The sequence below is a fragment of the Tribolium castaneum genome, chromosome 3, assembly GCF_031307605.1.
Source record: "Tribolium castaneum strain GA2 chromosome 3, icTriCast1.1, whole genome shotgun sequence".
Taxonomy (NCBI): Eukaryota; Metazoa; Arthropoda; class Insecta; order Coleoptera; family Tenebrionidae; genus Tribolium; species Tribolium castaneum.
This window is the reverse complement of record NC_087396.1, coordinates 12,038,018-12,060,472: the sequence shown is the minus strand read 5'-3', so window position 1 is coordinate 12,060,472 and position 22,455 is coordinate 12,038,018. Positions and strand designations below refer to the sequence as shown.

At 32.3% G+C, this 22,455-nt stretch overlaps 2 protein-coding genes and 1 non-coding gene across 6 annotated transcripts; all 3 read right to left on the bottom strand.

Moving 5' to 3' along the window:
- Nucleotides 1-13: 13 nt before the first annotated feature.
- LOC103313673 (uncharacterized protein) lies at nt 14-2,036 on the bottom strand. The gene is made up of 3 exons (XM_008197540.3): nt 1,720-2,036; nt 774-1,001; nt 14-720 (listed from the first exon to the last, which is right to left on the bottom strand). Exons 1-3 carry the CDS (start codon nt 1,943-1,945, stop codon nt 314-316), a joined length of 861 nt encoding a protein of 286 aa, XP_008195762.1. The 5' UTR covers nt 1,946-2,036; the 3' UTR covers nt 14-313.
- A 10,694-nt stretch (nt 2,037-12,730) lies between these two features.
- Cpap1-e (cuticular protein analogous to peritrophins 1-E) lies at nt 12,731-21,379 on the bottom strand. Of its 4 annotated transcripts, XM_008197485.3 has the most exons (6): nt 20,676-21,379; nt 20,439-20,478; nt 20,127-20,385; nt 16,960-17,568; nt 13,255-13,439; nt 12,731-13,206 (listed from the first exon to the last, which is right to left on the bottom strand). In XM_008197485.3, exons 2-4 carry the CDS (start codon nt 20,461-20,463, stop codon nt 17,493-17,495), a joined length of 360 nt encoding a protein of 119 aa, XP_008195707.2. In that variant the 5' UTR covers nt 20,464-20,478; nt 20,676-21,379; the 3' UTR covers nt 12,731-13,206; nt 13,255-13,439; nt 16,960-17,492.
- Mir282 (microRNA mir-282) lies at nt 21,311-21,383 on the bottom strand. The gene is given in 1 exon segment (NR_036306.1): nt 21,311-21,383. It is a non-coding gene; the product is annotated as a microRNA mir-282 (primary transcript).
- Nucleotides 21,384-22,455: the final 1,072 nt, after the last annotated feature.

Here is a 22,455-nt window from a genome sequence, read left to right as displayed (position 1 = left end):
AAAACTGCTCACGTACTGTTTCAGTCAAGATGTATATTTTAGATTCTTGTACAATGTTACACGTGCCTGAACTTTTGTCACATGTGAGTAATCCAGTTACATTTTTTTCAAAACTATTACATCATCACTTACACTACAAGTTAAAAAAATATCTGAACTAAACCTATCATAAATAAAAAATAAATTAAATAAGTTAATTGTAAATGCTCCCACACTTATGACTAGTTACTCGAATTTTTCAAAAATTTACAAGTTCTCGCACGAAACGCAATACCTGAGAACATCTCTAACTCTATAATGCCTCAAATGTGAGTTAACCGAACCAGGAAAAGCCCGGTTCGTCTTTCTCCACTCGTTTGTAAGGTCGTTGTTTAGCGTATGCTAAACTGTGCGGGGACGTTTCTTCCTCATCATACGAACGTCCCCAGTAGCCGCCCCCAGGGCCGGAGCTGCCCCAATCGTCATCCCCTTCATAGTGGTGCTGGTGCTGGGCGTGCTCGTAATAAATTACTTTCTGTGGCTGGTGCCCTTTTTTCAAATCCAAGTAGAACCGCGCCGCGTTCAAAATCAAGCCCGCCAAAGCTACCAGGAAGAATTTGACCTGCAAAGCCGCCGATAGGGCTTTCAGCAGCAGAGTTATTTTAGCTTTGAGCACAATTCCGATGATTATCAGTTTGATCAAACCGATCAGCTTCTCCTTCTTCTTCTTCTTACGCGATTCTGCAAGTAGTCAAGTTGTAATAAATTATAAAATGGGAGTTGGGAGGACAAACCTCCAACTTTTCTCCCGCTGGGCTTGGCTGAAGATTCCTCTTTTTCTCCACTTGTGTCTTCAATCTCGTCGTCTTCCTCCCCTTCCCTGGCACTTTTGAAGAAACTGAAGATACTGTCCTTGAATATGTCGGTTAATTCTGAGACAATTCGGCTGATGGCTTTGCTCAAGTGACTTGGGGAGTTTTCGTCATTGGCCCGGCCTGTAGCTCTTGCCATATCGGCTTGTGCTGGAAAAAAATTACATCAGATTCCCACGAATTGGATTAGAATTCTGAGCCATCCTTGTGCCACTTCGAAAAATCAATTTTTGACCGCTAAATAACGGTTTTCTGGTCGTCCTGTGAATAATTATCGCGCAGGTATGTACTGGTGGAATTCCTGATGCACACTTGTGCACTTGTGGCAGGAAGCAGACGCATTGTTCGAGAATAAGAATCAATAATTAAAATAATTAATTTTTAATTTTTGGGTTATGCAACCAGTTATACAACGTCGCACAGTTTGAGGAGTTTGGAGGAAAGTAATGATTTTGATCGAAACGTTTGTCCGGATTCTTCAGCTCATTCAACACATGGCTAACCTCAATTAAGCGTAAACAAGGTCTCCTGTTCCACATTAATTTACCAGAAGAGGACAGAACCAGGAAATGTTTAAATTTTATCAACAGAATCTAAATTTTAAAAGCTAATTTTCCGTTCTTTCTAATAACGCGAGTTAATTAGAGCATAATGGGATAATTAGAGTTCGAAGTTTCAAACAAAAACAAAGGAATTTTGGAACTGAAAATAATTTTTACAATTTGCAATTTTGTTTTTTTTTTTTTCAAACAAAATGTAGCACATTTTTTTATATTTACTTTTTTTGCTAAATGATTGGTAAAATGTTTTCCAAAACTTTCGTGCTAGCCTTTGACCCGCTGTCCCGGTTAACTCCACCACGGCTCACCTAAAATCTCGTTCTTCTTTTCCTCCACGAACGCGTCTCCTGCGTCCAAAAAGCAGGAGATGTCACGTGTTAGACCGCATGTCATGAGATCACCTAAGGAGATCTTGCGAGAACTGTTTTTTCGCACTGTTACAGTTTCAGGTTCACTGTTATTTTTCTCGATGGAGGCACAAAAACCCGTCGAAAAGACCGCAAAAAGTAACCAAAATATCAGTGCGTAATCCATGGTGGTAGTTAAGGCACACTTAAATCAAAACACAGCCTCATGAAGAACTGATCACCTTGAACTTCAAAACAAATCTGAAGGACATGATGGTTGTGTGAAGGCTTTATAAGCAAGAGAGATCGCTGTAGCCATGCTCATGGCTCACTTACTTAAATGTAGAACATCGTGTCTGGTATTACAGAAATACCTGTTTATTGGATTCGGTGAGGATGTCCAGGTGAAGCCACAGGGAAAGTTGGGAGATTTGGGTCAAAGGAAGCTCGGTGGGATGTGGACCATAAAAAATCTCCCTTTATCAATGATTTTTTTATTAAAAACAAATAATGATGGTCTACTGACCCGTGGATAGACCACAAATAGAAAATTCTCAAATTAAAACAACAAACAGAAATCGGAAATATTTTATTAAAAGTTAAACAAGAAAGTGAAGTGTTAAATTTGGTACTCTAATTTATTGTCTACATTATACTTAGTTCAAGCCGTTTTTTGCCGCTCTAAATTGAATCTAAGCACTGAAACCATCAATTAAACTAAACGCCGGTTGGTTTTTCTCTCATTTTTTCATCCAAATGCTCAAAAGACTCGCTTTCCTCATATCTGGTTTGTAAAAACCTTTCAATCGCGAACGATTAGTCTATCAAAACGTCATGTAGACGCCTGCATAACTGGAACTAATTAACAGATAGCTTCTGCAAATTTACGTAATAGACATTACAGGTGAAGTTACTTTTTGCTCTTATTTAATACAAATTGTCTTCGATCATTTCTCTTCCACTATAGAATGTCTGCATTTTTTGTTTGTTTATGACGCAAAATGTGTGCTACTATCGGCCACAAAAAAGCCTCAGCAAAAAATAATATGCATAAAAATAGTGTCAAACGTTCAAAAATTTACTTAAAACGTAAAACATCAATAAATGTTAAGTGAAATCACATTTCAAATTCTTATTATGTTTATTGTGATTATGGCATCCAGCAAAAGTGAAATAGATTATGTGGTCGAATTATTAATAAAATTTTAAAGTTATAACGTTAAATTAACGGTAGAGCAGTTATAATCAAGTCAGTGGTCACAAATAATCTATAACGACGTGATCTAATGCAAATCGTAGTAAAAATCCAGTTTTCCTCATTAGCATAGATAAAAAAATTAGCCAAGTGTTTGCAGAGCAAAATTATTTTTGGAACTAGCAGTACTTAAAAAATTCAAGCCGTGATCTCTTTCTTTTTACGAAACGATTTTTGGTCTCAAAAAATCTTGACTTCATAATCTGGTCAATTAATCCGTCGAAACTTTCCTGCTCACGTGCGTGTCTGTTATCTCTGTTGATAATTAAAAGCGTTAGTGCTAATTTTTGCGGTTAATGTCGCAAGGAAAGAGATTAATGGGCGCATTTAACCTTACACCTGCAAGAATTTGCAGGGCGTTAACTTAATTAAAATAAAAACAATGACGCAAAATGGGATTTAATGGTCAGCACCAAAATGTGGCGGATGAATAATTGACCCACTACAGGACGACTGACCCACTAACCTTATGGGTCTGAAGAAGAAAATACCGCATGTGAGCCGGTGGGAGTCGCTTTTTTTATAATCGCAAGGAAAGTGATTCTTTACTAGGAATAGTAATAATAGCGTAGTGGTAATTAGTGAAGATTCACCGACGTATGAAACTTAATAATTGTTTCGTGGAATTTTTTCAACTTATGCTAAACGTTTCACGGCAATTACAGTTAAATGTGTGCTGTGGAAACTGTCGCACGCAATGCACATAAACTAGACAATGATCAATTTTTCGACTCGGCCTGCATAAACTTCGATTTTTCAGCGTGATGTCAATAGGAAACGAGAAAGCCGAAATGTAGGCGATACAGGAAAGGTATTTGGGATGGCAGTGTTGTGGGTTAATGGCATTTTATTAAAAAATATTTTACCCATGAACAATGTTTAAATTAATAATTTGAATGTCAATTCCTTATTGTCGAAGCACAATTGGTGTGCCCACAACTTTTATATTTTTATATAAGTGGCGCAGATGAGACAGGAAAGTAATTAGCAATTACTGGTTCCCACAGTTTTGCTGGTATTTTTTGTTTAGTGGCGGGTCAGCGGTGGTTTCGAACACAAAAGAATTACAAATTCGTGGCTATGATCTAGATTAGGATTCATTAATTAAGAAGAACAAATAATTTTGGGTTAAAATAGTGGCACCAACGTAGGACGAAGTTTCATAGGAGGATTGAATGAGTCATCCTCTTGTAACTTCTTTCATCAGTGAAACATAAATATTTGCCTGCAAATTTTGTCTTGGTCAAATTGAAATCATTGTTTCTTTATTAAACATAATTCTGTTTACTTCATTTAAAATATTTTTAAATTATACTCAAAAATTAGTACATAATTGGAGTTTTTTTCTTTAAAATATCTGCTAAAGACGGTCAGTATCTGGGGCCCAGTGGCCCAGTGGTATAAGTATAAGTGCCACTTTCGACGGGGGAGGTCGGGTGTTCGAACCCGGATCAGGGTAACAATTTTTCTATGAAAAAAAGTGTAGAAAAGGTAAGTGAAACAACACGTAAACAAAAATAAGAAATTGAGAGAACACATAGACGTATAAACATAAAGGAGAGCATAAAACTGATAGAAATAAGAAAATAAAGAGGCAAAAGGTAAAAATACGTAAAGGAGGCAAATTGTAAACGTAAGAGCACATCCTAATAAAAGAAAAATACCTTTCATTTTGAGAGAAAAAGAAATGAACGTAAAGGTGAAACATAACTTCAATCTTTAGCCTTGAATCTTTAGATGACTTACTTCTTAAATTATAAAAAAAATAAACGAAAACATTTAATTTATCTATAAAAATTTTTAGTTAACTGAGTTTGTTCAGTAAAGTCCGAAAAACATTGTTAATAAAAATCATGGCCACTGCAAATCCGGTAGGATTTGCGCACGTCCACTATTTTTGACTAGAAAATACACAAATTTGGTGATTTTTGGAGAAATTATGTCAATTTTCGGTCAAAAACGTGCTTAAAGTCACAAAACAGTTAAAAACAATCTTAAAATTGTAGAATCAACTTATACGCGCGGTATCTTGTGATGAAATCTGGTGAAAAATTAAAGAATTAAATTGAAAAAAAATGGAAGAAAATGTTTTTTCGAGCTAATTCTCCGACATTTGAACTGAATGTATTTGCGTTTTAGGTGAATTATTACAATTATATAGTTTGTAATGTTGATTTATTTAAAAAGTTTGTGTTAAAATATTTGCAAAAGATGGTCAGTACCTGGGGCCTGGTGGCTCAGTGGTATAAGCGCCACTTTCGACGGGGGAGGTCGGGTGTTCGAACCCGGAAAAGTGTAAAAATTTTTCTATGAAAAAAAGTGTAAAAAAGGTAAGTAAAACAACACGTAAACAAAAATAAGAGAGGAGAGAACACATAGACGTATAAACGTAAAGCGGAGCATAAAACTGACAGAAATAAGAAAATAATGCGGCAAAAGGTAAAGGCGCCAAATTGTAAACGTAAGAGCGCATCTTAATAAAGAAAAAATACTTTTTGTTTTGAGACAAAAAGAAATGAACGTAAAGGTGAAATATAACTTCAAACTTTTTTCTGAATCCGCCTTTTGTGTGAATATGCAAAATGGTTTGGTTTGGATTTTGGATGTTGGTCCTGAATTAAATCATTATCTCGCAGGTCATTTATTATCTCACTAGAAATATTTGTAACCTAATTTGTAACAGATTGAAAAATTCAATAGTGTAATTTTTTATGAAAAAAACTTAACGTTTCGTATTGCAAAAAAAATGTATTATTTTTGTGATGGCATTAATGCGTGTAACATATATCAGGTGATTCAAAAATATGTGGCATAATTTTAACCACGAATACCCCTCTAAAAATGAAAATAGTAGAGATAGTATTTACTGACCCACCTCAAAAAATAGGAAAATTACAATTTTTCAGAAATTGGTATGAAAAAATGGTTTTTTGAAAATATTTTTGTTACCGTTCATGCGATTATTATGAAATTTTGCATGCCAAGAGACACAAAGACGCCCTTTGATATGGTGTAAATGGAAATCTTGTAAAAGCTATACATTTCCGGTGACAAGGGGGCCCTTCCAGTTTTTAGGTGATAACTCAATTTTTCGGCCTATAAACACGTATTTTTGATATCAAAAATCAAAAGCCCAATTATTTTTTAATAAAAAAGGTACCCTTGCTTCATGTCGTCAAACTGTACCGTTTTCTAGTTATTTGGGATTAAACTAAACTCTACACTGCACTGCAGAATAGAAAAGTATAAATTTTGAGCGTACCATTACCTTGGAAACTGTCGACTAAGAATGACACAGCTGTCATTGCTGTCATATTTGATGTCAATTTCATTTAATCCAAAGTAAATTTTGATTATTTCTTGATGATAATAGTAAAAGACATGATTATGTGTTGGAAGAAATAATGCATGGGCTAGCGATAGCCATCCCGGCATCACAACTTGATCTGAGACTACACCACAAGGTTTTCACACCGTAAAACGATTTTCCCTCCAAATTGCTGGTTTTATCAATACTTCACTACTTGCATTATAAAACTATAATCCAAATGGAGAATTAAAACAATAAGAGACCAAGAACACAACCTCATCTGTAACAAATCACAAAATAAAGTCTTATCAACTATTTGTAATGCCATTGTTGCAATTTTTCTTTAATAGGAAGTTAATTTGATCCACAAAAGAAAAACGCATGGCTTAATGTTTATTTACATTTTTCAAAATTACAAGAGCTTCGACAACAATGAGCACAAAAGCAACAAATGCCGCCAGCGTGCTAATTGGCGCCAGTGCTATTTTTCATAAGCGCGAATATCAAAGAAAATATGAATGATGAAGTCAATGTTTTTTTTATTAAACAACCATAATAACCTGGATCATTTTTTTATATAGACTTACCAGTATGGGGTGATCAGGGCATCATTTCCAAATACTAAAAGAATTTTTTTATCGTTATGACTTTATGATTTGTTTTTCGCGCTTACGAAAAATAGCACAGGCGCCAGCTAGCGCGCTAGCGGCATTTGTTGCTTTCATGCTTATTGTTGAAGTTCTTGTAATTTTAAAAAATGTAAATAAACATTAAACCGTGCGTTATTCTTTGCAGGTTTCAACAACCTGTGGATTAAATTACCTTCCTATTAAAGAAAAATTGCAATAATGGTACTATAAATGGTTGATAGGATTTTATTTTGTGATTTGTTACAGTTGAGGTTATGTTCTTGGTCTCTGATCGTTTTAATCCTTTATTTGGGTTATAGATAGTTTTATAATGCAAGTATTGAAATATTGATAAAAACAGTGATTTGGAGGGAAAATCGTTTTCTGGTGGTGTGGCATCAGATCAAGTTGTGATGCCGGGACGGCTACCGCTAGCTCATGCATTATTTCTTCCAACACATAATCGTATCTTTAACTATTATCATCAAGAAATAATCAAACTTTACTTTAGATTAAATGAAATTGACATCAAATATGACAGCAATGACAGCTGTGTCATTCTTAGTCGACAGTTTCCAAGGTAATGGTACGCTCAAAATTTATACTTTTCTATTCTGCAGTGCAGTGTAGAGTTTAGTTTAATCCCAAATAACTAGAAAACGGTACAGTTTGACGACATGAAGCAAGGGTACCTTTTTTATTAAAAAATAATTGGGCTTTTGATTTTTGATATCAAAAATACGTGTTTATAGGCCGAAAAATTGAGTTATCACCTAAAAACTGGAAGGGCCCCCTTGTCACCGGAAATGTATAGCTTTTACAAGATTTCCATTTACACCATATCAAAGGGCGTCTTTGTGTCTCTTGGCATGCAAAATTTCATAATAATCGCATGAACGGTAACAAAAATATTTTCAAAAAACCATTTTTCCATACCAATTTTTGAAAAATTGTAATTTTCCAATTTTTTGTGGTGGGTCAGTAAATATTATCCTATTTATTCTTAATTGTAGAGGGGTATTCGTGGTTAAAATTATGCCACATATTTTTGAATCACCCGATATAAATAAATATTTATAGATATCGTTCAACTATTTCATTTTATTTTATAATTTTTTTGGAACAATAATTTCTTTATGTAGATACTTTTGTCATATAGTAGACCCTGCTTATGGTACTATATTTCTTTTCTTATGCGATTTGCACAAATTTTTGCAAACATTTAAATGACGTAATAACTGACCTGTGAGATTGTGGTCTAATTTAGGAACACCATCCAATTGTTTATTTTTTTTCTAATAAAACTTTTACAGTAACTTTATAAATGTTTAATTAAAAAAATGTGGCAAAATGTGCTCGAAATATAATAATTTGAGAACCGGCCTATCATAATTTATTCGTCTAAAATTTTTTGCCATTATATAATTTAACAGCCATTTAATTAATTATTTTTATGAGGCTTGGAAGAAAATTTTCACACCAGTAATGTAAACGGTCACACTCACACATTCATATTATAGGCATTCCAGGTTCATATTTTTGTTCCTACATTTAAAGTAATTACTGAACAATTCAGTCGTGCGTAAGACAATATACCACAAAAAGGAAACTTAAGATGTTAAATGATGTCTCGTCTTGCTTATTATTTTTAAGAACATTTTTTTTCAAATGTACAATTTTACCAATTACGTATGTGAAGGTTGCTCTTCCATAATTGAATGTTCATTAATAAAAACAGCTATTTCGAGTTTTGTAGGTTAGAAGAAATCACTTCCTTTGTAAGTTCCACAGTCCAAGCAACATTCAAATATTATAATAATTCACGAGCTAGCATTACAGCGTTCACTAGCTTTAAAAGGCCATAATCTGTGTATTTTTTATTAAAATCAGGCACACAGTCACATGGCAAATAGGCAAACAAATTTCTGAAGTTGTCCATCTGGTCGTGCATAAAAATTAGTTATTCCTAAAAAAAATTTTAACTGTATTAACTCTGTTTTTGCTTTATTGGAACGTATTTTGGCGAACGGTGTTAATTATTTAAAAATAAGATAAGTGCGTACGGTTTCTTAAAATTTGGGCACGCGATTTCACATTCCCAAATTTTAATTTCCGATAATCAAACGAGTAAAACCTGCTTCTGAAAGGCGAAGGATGTGGGATACAATCACATGCAATTTTTTATCGCACAAGTCATCTTCATTATTAGATTATATCGCGGATCACGGAATTTGTAACTTTGTTTACGTTGTAATTTAGACATGTCTCAATTAAACAAAAAACTGCGATAGTTGTCCAATTAATTTGGCTGATGGCGCGATAATACAAATCCAACAAAAGTAATTTATGATCACACTTGTTCAAAACTTTCGGATTTAGGTATGACACATGTTTTGACCCAATTTCCAAATTACGCTTAACGGTGCAAGAAAAACAACTGCCTTCATTACACATTCTCTTAAATGGACAGGAGAAGGATCAGTCTCTTTTACTGCACTCAAGATGCAAGAAAAGTACCATTTTTTAAGGAAAATTAGAGCGTGCTTTTAATTTTTATTGTCCATTTACTTTTGAGATGCCGGATCTAGGGTTTCTGTCAATAAACGTAAAAATTGTGTTTGAAGAATGTCGATGGTTTGAAGAAGCTCTCGTGTGTCGTTACGAGTTCGTGACAAGAATTTGCGACAGATTTTTAAACGAAGAGTTTTGTTCTGTAAAGTATGTCGGTTTCTTTTAGTGTGACGATTCTGCAGAGTGCCATAATTGTAGATATTATTCGCTTCAAAGATTTTAATTGCGTAAATTGCAACAAGATATTCAGGTAACAGTATTTATAAACATTTAACCTTTGTTACCCAAAATTAAAAGGAATTGTTCAAACAATTACGTATTAATTGCGCGAAAATCTCGAGAGGTTTTCAAATCGTCCAGCTTGTTTAATTATAATTTTGAAGTCACGTCGACCGTATTTGAACAGATGCTGTTTTCAGAAATATAAATATCTGTTTGTGCTATTTAACTAAATATTGAGCAAAATATAAAATTCTGTTTGGGTACCCTCGATTGGAGGATATTTATTTTGATAGATTAGTACGAACTGCATAAAATTTGTTTGATTTTAAAGTGTGATACTCCTACGCTGGAGAAAAAGTATTACGTTTTATCTAGATTAGGCAAACAATAGGATTCGTACATAGATCGGAAAGATTGCTACCTACATCACACTTATTAAACAGATAATAATACAAACCGTTTCTAAAAGTACGCGAAACAAGGTAACAAATGGAACATTATTTGCTAACCAAACGATCAAATAAGAGAAGAATGTCACTTTGTTCAATCACGGACAAAAAAGTGAACATGAAACTGAGTTTTCTACAAATATATTTTGAGTTTTTTCCATAAATTTGACTTTATTGTGAGAATTTTAGGGATGACTATGCACATGTTTTTTATTAAAATTTGACAATTTACTATTAAATGCAAAATAATAAAGTAATAACTAATAACCAAAATAGTATTATAGGTGTTGTGAAAAAGACAATTAATTTTTTGTTAAAACTTTTTTCTAGTTGCAGTTTGTGGACTGACAACATTTTTGCTATTTTATTATTTTTTTGTCTTTTATTATTTTGAACTTGAATGTCAGGTTACCCAATTATGTAATATTTAGTCATGTTGCATCACAACATATTTGTTAGAATTTTTACTACTTGTGACAGATACTGTATGGGGTGTAACAATTTTTGAAATTAATTTATTTGAAAGCTTCAAATAAAAAAACTAGATTGTTACACAAAAAATGTTCTCTTTATTAAATGTAATGTAATAATGTAATTTTTTCTTAAAAACGTTTTGTCAACATTAACAAAAATTTTAAATTTATCATTGAACTTGTCTTTTACCAACTGCATAGATTTTCCCAGTAGCTATTTAATTATTTATTTAAATATGGAAATAATAGTTAGATGACACGCAGTACAAGAGAATGCTAAACTGAAGAATATAAAGTTGTATAAGTAGTCTGTTAAAGAAGTCTCAAATGTTTAGCACTCCAGAATTTCGATACTTAAAAAAAATTCGAAAGAATTTTTATTTTAATTGTGTAAAATGCACAATTTACAAAATGCAAATCTTAAAAAATTTAACTTTTAGTTAAGTTTTTTCGGAGCAACTGGAAAAGAAATCTAGGGAATCAAGAAATCAACTCTTTAATATTTTTATTTTGGTATTAATAAAGGGCTTTGTTCTTTATTTATAAAACACAATTGAATTTTAAACATTTTTTGTAGACACAATGCAATATACGTATTTGTATGTTTAGTAGGATTTATGATTGTGTTTGTTTTGTATTTACTAAAAAAATACGTCCTTTATTCTATTCATGGTCATTTGTACTTATCTAGATTTTTTTTAAGGTTTTACATTTTTGTTTCGTTTTTGGGTTCTTAATTTTATATTTTTTTGGTTTTGTACTGAATCATTTGGAATTTTTTCTTCTTTTTTTTTTTCATTATTTCTGCTTTCTTATATTTTTTTACTTTAAGGTATCAATATATTTAGTAGGATTTATGTTTATGTTTAGTATTTGTATTTGTTTTGTATTAACTAAAAAAATTCTTTGTCTATTCATGGTCATTTGTACTTATTTAGATTTTTTGTTTTTGTTTTTGGGTTCTTAATTTTTTATTTTTTTTTGAAATTTTTTCTTCTTTTTTTCTATTATTTCTGCTTTCTTATGTTTTTTTTTTACTTTAAGGTATGTATCACGCTTTATTGTGCTATATTTAACATTTTTTATGCTTTGTGTTTGCTTTCTTTTAACACCTATGTTTCTCATTTTTAGTATTTACTGCTGTTGTTCTTGTTTCTTTTCCGAATTGATGTTTTAAGTATTTACGCTTCTTTCCATTTACATATTTTTTTTCTTAAATCTATTTTAAGTTAACAATTTATTCACCTTTTTTGTTTTTATTTTTGATGATCCTGCTTTTTTGTTTTATTGTATCTTTTTTTATTTTATTTTTGACTATAACTAGGGCTTATTATTGTCTTATTGATCATATTATATAATTTAACTGCAAATTCCACGTGAAATATTATTCTAGAGGCTCCCAGTAGTCCAAGTGCTTTTTAAGATTTATTAATTTGCAATTGATTTAAAAAATAAATCTTATTTTTAATTTGTAATAATTTAAACCCACTTTTATTCCAACAACAGTTATTTTTTGTAGCTAATTGTTAAACATCTTTGCACCTTATTGCATTAGTATTATCTTATTTCAATAAACCGACAACAATACGACATAAACGTAGGTGAGCGTAATTGAGTTGTTCTAGGAACTGTTTTGCATAATTTATGACTTATTCAAAAATAAGTTTTAGTATTATATTTAGAAAGTTTTTACTTCTTACAAAAGACAAATTCAAAATTCAGAGATCAACATGTTGGTCATAAATAATTAATATTAATTTAGGAATTCATGTGGAAGTTTATTGACAACTCTGCAACGGTTTTTACCAACACACAGAAAACCTGCCGCAGCTAGTCATGAATAAAATAAGTAATTAAAATTAAAGCAGCTTATAAATAATTAATACGAAATGAGATTACTTTAAGTGGATATTAACTCGATAATGTAATTTAAATATTCTACACATTTTTCTTGCAAGTTATGTAAATTTCTTTTTAATAAAATTAAATTATACCTAATCATTGTTGCTTTCGATGCTCGCATTTTTGTGACAAACTGCCAAAACACATCAAATGACTCTAACGACAGTCTTTAATGTATATTTAAATAGAAGTATCTACAAAATCTACAAGAAATAAATAAATTAAAAATTTCCTAAAAATTCACATTACAGTTTTCGATAATGACTATCATAAATGTTAAGTTTCTTGAGCCTGTCCTCCAGACTCTCATACTCTGTATCACCGACGTCATTCTTCTCGTACCACGGATGTCCATACTCCGAATGACTGACATAATGCCCTTCTTTTGCATGATCTTTTGAATGTAAATGGAAATGCACATTCTGCGGTTGCGTCCATTGCTTCGACGAAGCGTATTTCATGTGAGTCCATTTGGCCGCAATTCCGCTAGAATGAAGCATCAACAAAAGCAACAAAAGACCCAAACTCTTCAACGAGAAGATTGTCAGGAATGCCAAAATGGTAACAATTACACCTAATTTAAAAACTATCATCGGCATGGCGAACTTCAATCTGCGAGCCACCCCAAAGCAGCGACCTGGAACGAGAAAAAAGTGAACTGAAATTGCGCTCAAACGAACTTTACCCATTAGATCGTCTTGGTCTTCCTTATTCCAGATCCATGCCCACACGTGCCTCAATCTCCGGGTTATTAAATTGACGATTGCTGATGATTTCCTCTGTTCTAGCCCGGTGCTCGAGGCGGAACTCCAGTGACAGAAGATGATTATTTGTAGCGTCACAAGAAGAATGTATGTCTTCATGTTCGATCTGGAAAGTGAGTTGCAAGTTTGATCCTAATTCTAATGAATTACCACCGCATGCCGGAGTAATAACTGATGTCATACACGAACTTTCTCCTTATTACACACGGATAGTTAGAAAAATACAAGGAAATACTTTATAAGTCACAATGTCAAGGTTAAGCAAGTACCGTTAATGCTAGTGATGATTTATGAAGCAAAAATTTGGTCCCAAAGTTTTTTTGACAATTTTAATTATTCGGGTCAGTCTTTACAGTACAGTTTTGTGCAAACACAGAGGAACTAGAGAACTAGATATACGGGTGTGCAGGTACCGAACTTGTATAGGTACAGACTACACAATGTGTGTCAGGTTAAACAGTACTTGCTTTAATCTTAAGCCTCTTGAGTGTCTTTCTTGTGTTATTATCTATGCAAAATAGGTCGTAGACCTGAGACTCTTGTCTGCTCATCATTTTGCCCTCCTTTGCCTACTACAAAAACTATTTCATGTGCTATTTATCCTAATAATTAAATTACTAGGGCGTACTATAAGTATTTCGTCAAGTACGCAACACGTGCTTGCCATGGGCTAAGTTTGGGGAAATTTTTAAACGGGACTTTTCAAATTTAATTACGTTGGAGAGTTGTCGCGCCCCGAGTTATTTGCCCTGAACGTGGTAATTGATTAATAGAAATGATTTATGCAGTTTGTGTAAAACTATAATTTACACGCAAGCTGTTGCTACTGTTACGAGCGAATGTGAAGGAACTGTTAATTTACTAAAGCAGCTTTTGGTAACTGTTCTCACTGAAAAAATCAGATTAAACTCAAATAATAGGTAGTGCTTAATATTTTTTGTACTTTTTTTGAATGAGTTCAAACATTCGTAATACGCAAAAATTAGGTAATTTAAGGAAAATTAATGATCTATTTTTATTTCAAAGGCGGACGATCCATAAGAATCTCTCTGAACCTTCCAACAAAATCGCTTAAATTCGTGTGTTATTTTAGACGAAATTCTAACGTTTTTTTGTAATAATTTTTTTAACAACAGTAAACTGAGAAATGCCTGGTGTCCGAAAATAATTTATGAAAGACTCTTGCTTTTCTAGGATTCTTCGATTATAAACGAGCTAAATGGCCTGAGAATGGCTCAGACCGTTTTATTTTAGAAGAAAACAACAATTTTTTAACTGGTTTTGTACGTAATAATGACATACCTACCTACTTAATTTGTGATTGACTCAAAATACATTATTTTCGCCGAGGACAACAATTTATTTTTGCTTTTGATTTGCTGAAATACGTGGATTTAGAACAATTGTTTAAAAAAAAATGCGTTATTTTTAGGGAAAACACACGATTCACTTATACTTGAGAGTTTTGTTGAAATACAAGGATGTTCAACGGCTTCAAAGGTTTAAAATTTACTTATTGAAACAAATCAGTTAACACATTACTTAATACTTCAATAATTTTTTTGTTTTCGCAAAATTTCTCACAATATAAATTTTTTTAATGTCATCCTATTTTGCGATTTTCTTAGTTTTCGTATAAAAACAGAGATTTTTATCAGAGTCCTTCAATATAAAAATGGTGAACCAACTCTTTAGAGCTTTTATAAATTTTCTTGGTTTCCAATACGAACGTTATTTTTAAGCAATCGTTTTTATTTTTTTTTAGTTGGAACTATAGTGGATAAACCCTTACAAGTAAATTTCATACAGATCACATTTCAACAGTATTCATTTTCAAACACTGAGCAAATAATGAAAAAATACCGTCAAATTACATACTTTTAAATTAGATAATATGTACTTTGAGTATAAGATTAATAACTGATTAATGTCACAATATAATTCATGGGCCGAGAATCAAAACAGACGCGTAGTTTAAAATGAGTATTTATCATTGGTTCATTCTAATTAAGTGTTTAATTTACTGTTAGTTTTTGTAAATCGACTTTTAACAACAGGTATTATAATTACAAAAAAAGGAGGACTCTTTAATGTTTTTAATAATCCATTTACGTTTAATTTTTTTCATTCAGATTGAAGTCGTTTGTTTTAAAAATATTTTGTAATAGCCTCCAATTAACAAAAAAGGAAGCTATTTGGAAGATCCGTAAAAACATAAAACTGTGAACATTAAACAGAATGTAAAACAAATGATACTAAACACATGTCCAAGACTTTTTCTTGGTAAGTGTATAATGATTTTGAAAATGCTTTTATTTAAGTATTTGTTATGTTGATAAAAAGATACCTAAACCTGGACTGGTTTTAAAAGAAAGCGTGGAACAGAAATGCTTTTTATTTATGCATAGAACCATGCGTGTGTAAGAATGTTTAATATTAAGAAAATAAAGAAGAAAAAAAAGAGAAATTAATCTGCGTGCCAATTAAACTTAGAATCACAAATATTGTATATCTATCGGAAATCTAGAAGATGATTAATCAGAACGGATAAATTAGCACAGAAACACTAATTCTTAATTACAAGGCAATCATATAATATACACATGATACAGCTGTTAATAAAACAAACAGAAAATACTGCACAAAAACGCAAACTTTATTGCAACAAATGTCGTACTTCCTGCATTTTTTTATTTTTTTAACGGTTTGTAGGTAAATATTTTATAAGTTAATTCTTTATAGGAGACTATTGGAAAGAATAAGAGATTTAAAGCAGATATTATTGCGTACTTGTTCACAATAATTTGAAATTTATATAAATAATAGTCTTTCTTTTCTTATAAGATAATACAATCAGAAATTCTTCCTAAAATATTATATCATTTAAATTACCTTCCAAATTGCTAATCGCCTCAACGGTTCATGGGCAATTTTGAGCTATCGCAGATGTTTGAAAAAATGACAGGACCATATAATCTTACAAATTAACATTAGCCATGCGTGTTTGTCGGCCCTAAGTATTTGAAATTAGCTCCATTTTTTACGCTATGAAGTAACGGAGCTTTAAATCAACAAGCCCGTCCAACAATTCATAATGAACATTGTGATTAAAACTAAAGTCTTTAATCACAGTTCAGAGAATAACCCTTAAAACACAAAATTATACATAATTAAGTCTTTTTGAGTTTTGCTTCGTTGCTCTTAAAAAACTTGGCCAGCTAATTGTGAAACCAGGAGAAGTCTTCGCTATAATAGCCCCATATGTATGGAATATCCACATTTATGCGCAAAGTTTGCAATGTAAATTTATTTGCCCAATTTCTCTTTACAATGGCTGGCAAAAATATAAAGTAGAAAAGACCTACATTGTAATTAAAGAGGACATCTAAGTTTATTGGACCGCATCTCATTGTTAAGTTTTCTATCACGGCGAAAAAATTTCGAAATGCTGAATAATTTCGAAAAAAAAAACACGTTGGGCAAATTTGCTTTTCTGATCTAGCGTTGAAGTCTCCGTTATGACTGATCCGTTCAGTTAGTCATCGTTTGCCGCGTTAATTATTTTCAAAGTAAACACTGGCAGTTTAAACAGTTAAGTTGTAGGCAATTAAACGCAAAAAACTTACCCGCTAAACCCCCGATAAACCCCAACCGACAACGTCTTTCAACATTTTGCGCACCGAAAGCTCAGTCGTCGCATACTAACACAATTCTGCTCAAACACTTGGAGAATTTTTCATGAACCGCCCATGACAAAGCGTGTAAAACGCCGAAACATGACTGATGTAATGTTAAGTGAGCACTTTGAAGAATTGCGAACATTGGAGAGAGGTGAATGATGAGCGATAGTTTACGAAGAGAGTCGGTGCTACCACATCAACCATGAACAGATAATAGAAATTATTTTCTCCTTCTACAGCTAATTACTGTTAGCCGCTGCACATGCCATGCTCAAGACTAGTGGCATCTGTTAAAAGCAGGAAGAACTGCAGCTGCAGGACATCTGTACGGCAGGAAATAGACGATTTATCCAGTTTTTGGAAATCGCGTGCACAATTATTAATCACTAATGTACGCGCATATTCAATTTATTACACTCATAATTTATTACAATAATTTAAATAACGAGAACGTTAACTCATGGCCGGAGGTTCTTATTCTAATTGTTGTCGTGGTAATCGTCCTCGACGTCCTTTGGAGGATCGGTGGCGTAGGTGAGCTCGTTTAAAAAGTACCTGAAATAAGAGTATTCTTGGTTGTCTACATCTAGATAAAAACGTAATCAGGAGTGATCACAAATTTCACGAACAATGTCTTGAATAAAATATAATAAGTCAATTAATTTTGAACACCTTAAATATACTTAATTAATTTTTTCCAGAAAAAAATTTAGCACTGATAACTCAACAAATCCTTTTGTCATTTTATTATGTCATTATAAGATCATAAAATTTGCAGATCACATTTGATCATTTTTTTTTATTAATTTTTTTCCTTTAAACTAAATAATAAATAAACTATGGTCTAAGGTAATGACTAATGAGAATGACCCAAGAAATCGCCGCTCATTTGCAGGTCAAACACGTTTCAGAATCATGGATAAATTAATTAAGTTAAGATATTGTTTTCACTTTATCACCAACATTTCAAAATGATTACTGTTTACAACACCTGTTTGTTATGTATAGCATTTAACTTATTACAATCGTTATTAATGTCAACGTAAAGCGAGAAGGATGAATGAAACCTGGCGCAAAATAGATTTTACAACCGTCGAAATTTCTTTTCGATAAGAGTGACAACTGTCGCCTACATTAAGAACACATGACATGTCCAATAGAAAGTAAATTAGTCTTCACTGGCCGAAATCACTGAGGAGTCAGTTAATTTTTCAATTTACTCAAAATTGAATTTATCAAATAATTCGAATAGATTTTTTAACCAAAAAGGGCGTTTATTTATTAAAATTTCTTTAAAAAATATCAGAAAAATTACAAAAGGTAATTAAATACCTAATTTTTGACTCGTTTCGAGCAGACAGGCACGTTTTTTCTGAAACTTTTGCTACACCGCGCAGAAAATCTATCTAAACACGCTAATAAAGCTAGTCAAAAATTACTCGGATTGAGCAAGAAATGGTGTTTTTTAATTTTTCGTGAGTTTTGCATTTCTTTGATCTACGGAGTTAATATCTCGTAAAATGTCGTCAAACATTACCCAAAAATTTGCATTATTTGTCTTATACACTTGACTTTTTTCAGTGTGTAAACACAGGTTTTCGTGAGATTTCTTTAAACTTGGACGTGAAATCACTAAGGTACACAAATAAAAAATAGTAGCTGTATTTATAAATTTATAAATAAATATAAAATTTATAAATTAGTTTCTTTGCACTCTGTTCAAGTAGAAACGCAATTATTTTAAGAAATTTCGGCAAAAATCGGATGAAAAACTGCCTTATTGTATCGAAAATGGGTGAAAATTTTGCATTTTTGGGAATTTTTACAAGATTTTTTTATCTAAAAATTTAATTACTTTGCAAAAATTGGTTAAATGTTTGACCTAAAAAAGAGCCAAATTAAGTCAAGTTTATAAGAACATCTAAAAACTCAACTTTTCTAAAAATTTTATAACCGGAATGTGAAGTAGTTAACTCACACAGATGGAAATATCGACGTTATTTTACCAATTTTCGAGCATATTAACGGTTTGCGTTTTTAGTTTCAAGAGAAACTCAATTCTTTTGAGACATTTTATTAAAAATAAACTAATAGATTGCCGAATTAAATCTGGAATTCTTTTCTTTTTTTAAGTGTCTATGCACGTTTTTGAGTTAAAAATTTCAAATAAGTTTATGGATTATGGATTATGATTACTTAAATAGAATTATGGATCTAAAACAATACAAAAAAGTTATTAACAAATCCAAATAACATTAAACTTTAACGTTATTTGGTTTAGCTGATGATCGCATGTTTTATGCCGAAACGTCCATAAAGGTAATAATTGTTCTTAAATAAACGATCTGGAAGCCGAAATTACAGAGAATAGTTAAAAATTTTGTCAATTTCTGAAGCGCTTTGAAACGTTTTTGGGCTAAAAAAAAATACATCTGTGACAGGGGCATTATTTTTTTATTTTTCGAAAGTTTTAACACGTTGTTCAATAAGAAAAACAATTATTTTGAGAAGTTTTGTCAAAAACAAATGAAGAAATCGCCTTATTGTCTTACAGTTGATTTTTTCGAGCTTCAATGTGTGAATTTGATCTAAAAAACTTCAATTATTTTGAAAAAGTTGGTCAAAAACTTGCCAGAAATTTGCCGAATGGGATGGAGTCAAAAGCGCTAAATTGAGCACTTAAATACATTTGAGACAGAGGCTAGTTTTTTTTTTCTGAAATTGGAATATAAAATCATTACATTATGCACTTATTATTATTATTGTTATTAGCCGAAATAAATGATTAATTTAATTATTCAAGCGTTTTAATACAATTGTTTAAGCAAAAACGCATTTGTTTCGAGTTTGTTTTCTCAAAAATAAGGTGCAAAACCGCCGAATTGAATCGGAAATTTAGAAATTCTATTTTGATTTTTCGATCTCCGGGAGACGTCCTATAGCCTTGGCTACTGATACAATTTTTTTAAAGTAGCAGTGTGACTTAGTTCTCTTCAAACTTTTTCATTTCAACCGTTTTTTTTTTTTAAATTTATTAGTTGCTTATTAGTTATTACTTAATTGGAATACCAATTTTTTCATGAGATCTCTCGCTGACTGGTCGGAAAACTCACCATTTCGGAGCTTCCGAGCAGTCGAAATTGTTCTCCCAGTCGCAAACCCTGTACTCCTGGTTGAAACTGGTGTCGTTTGCGCACACGTGCGGTATCCTTCGTCCTTCCGGGTCGCACATGTGGAAGATTTGGCAGTCGTATTCAACATCGGCATAAAAGCCGATGGCTCTGTTCGTGCAGTCAAACGTAAAAGTTGCGTTTTCTATATCCACCCATCTCTTGTAAATTTTGTGGCAATCAGTTAAAATGAAACAAACGACTGTAACAAGCCAGATTGGCGTTTCCGATAACTGACTCACTTGCTTGACTCACCTGATACAGCTACGATCCTTAACATTATCCTTCATCTAACCTATAGAGGAATATATTAAAAAATGATTATGATGCAGCAGAAAAGTGCTAATTAAACTTTTTTCAAGTGCAGTAGAAAGCAAGAATTAATAATTCAAATCGCAAGTAATTGTGCGATTCAAGAACTACACTGGTTTTCTTTTAACACTTGTCTTAATTAATTTATGAGATTTCTCGAATTTCAAATTCGAGACTCACCGCCAAAGTTTCAAGCGTATGCACTTAGCACGTGTGGATTTTTTGGGTCGCAATGAGCTTTCACTCGCATGATTTTGACATCACTCTGGTCGCTGTTTAAAGAAAATGTTTATATACCTATCCCCAACATGACGATGCTTCCCGCCAGAACCATCCCCCCATCGGTGATTTATTTGCATTTCTTGCACTTTCACTACAGCTTTGTGTTGAAGTTTTCTCGAAGGTAAACATAAGTTGGATAATAATTTCTAATTGACGATATTACGACATTCGAAGATGCACAAAATCACGACTAATCCGATAAGAAGCGTGCACTTTCAAATGCAGTTGCAACATCTTATGCAAAATTTCTGGCACAAAATCACTCGAGAAAGCTAAGTTCATTAATAAAGACGCCTTAATTTGCCAATTTACATACAATTATTAAATTTATGGCCCGGCTGTGAGGTGATAAGAAAAATCTAGTAAAGGTTATGCTAATAAAGCATATTAAAATAATTAAAAGTTTACAGGTTCTGCATGGAATGTGACAAACATTGCCACCAACCGTGCATAAAAGTGAAGGAACGATTACTTTCTGCACTACGCGTTTCAAGTTAATTGCTCGTTTAAAACGAGATGAGTGTGGTGCTAAGGCTAAAGTTAGCCTCAATCAGGCTATGTCTCGGTCAAATTCACAGACAAAGCCTAGGAGAGGCTACCTCTACACCTCAGTGGGTCCTGGATCGGGAATCGGTCACTAAATAAAGTCGTCCTATTGACTTGCTGATAAGATGAGGGCTTCAGACAATGGAATATTTGGCCGGAAGAGACATCCAAAATATAATTGTGTGTTAGATAACAGACTGTTTATTGCTGTAATAAGTCAAAAGTTACGGCACACAACAAGATGCTAAACATAATTAATTTATTAATGTGGTGGTGAATAAGTTTTAGTAAGCATACAACTTTTTAATGACTTCCAGTAAGACTTCCTAAAATATTATTGATTTTTTTAAAGTGTTCTTGAAATATTTGATGTATTTGACATTAAGATACTTATCGATTTCTTATGATATGTTGTATCGAAATATGAAGACATCAAAATGATTATTAAGAAAAATGCTTATATCTGCAAAAATTGTGTTGTTAGCTTTTAAAAAGCCTAAATTTATACAATATGGAGAATTTTAATAAACCAAAAGTTTTGGCAATTGTTATAACTTACCCGAACCTACACTGAAGAAGGAAGAAAAAAGCATATCTTTATCACATCAAAAAAGGATATACAGTTTTCAAAACGCTCGTCGTCTTTTTATCCTCGCATAAAAACTAAAAAGTTGAATGTAAAGTTTTGGGATACCTTGTCCTTGTGGAGTTTTTGGAAAAAATTGCTTCCAGAGAACGAAATCATTGTCTTGATGTGGAATCTTGAAATTCTTATCTAACCTGACGAAAATTTTTCATAAACAATTAGTAGCACTTAATGATTTTTTTCAAATATTGTTGGTCAATTTTTCGTCTTTTTGCAGTTAATTTTTGAAGTCCGAAAAAAGAGAAAACGTCTGGAAAGTTCCTACTCTGTAGAATCTTTTATTATTTTTTTTTCTTAGGCTCAAACATTTGAGTACGTGGTAGAGAATCACTCCAGTTCTCTTTACTCATGTTCTGTTATGATTATGAACTTTACACTTAACCGTATTTTTCAGACGTAAGGTTCCTTCATCGGCTTTTCACACAAAAAAAATTTTTGCTACAGTTACTTGCAAATATCAGCCAAAAAAAGGAATAAATATAAGGC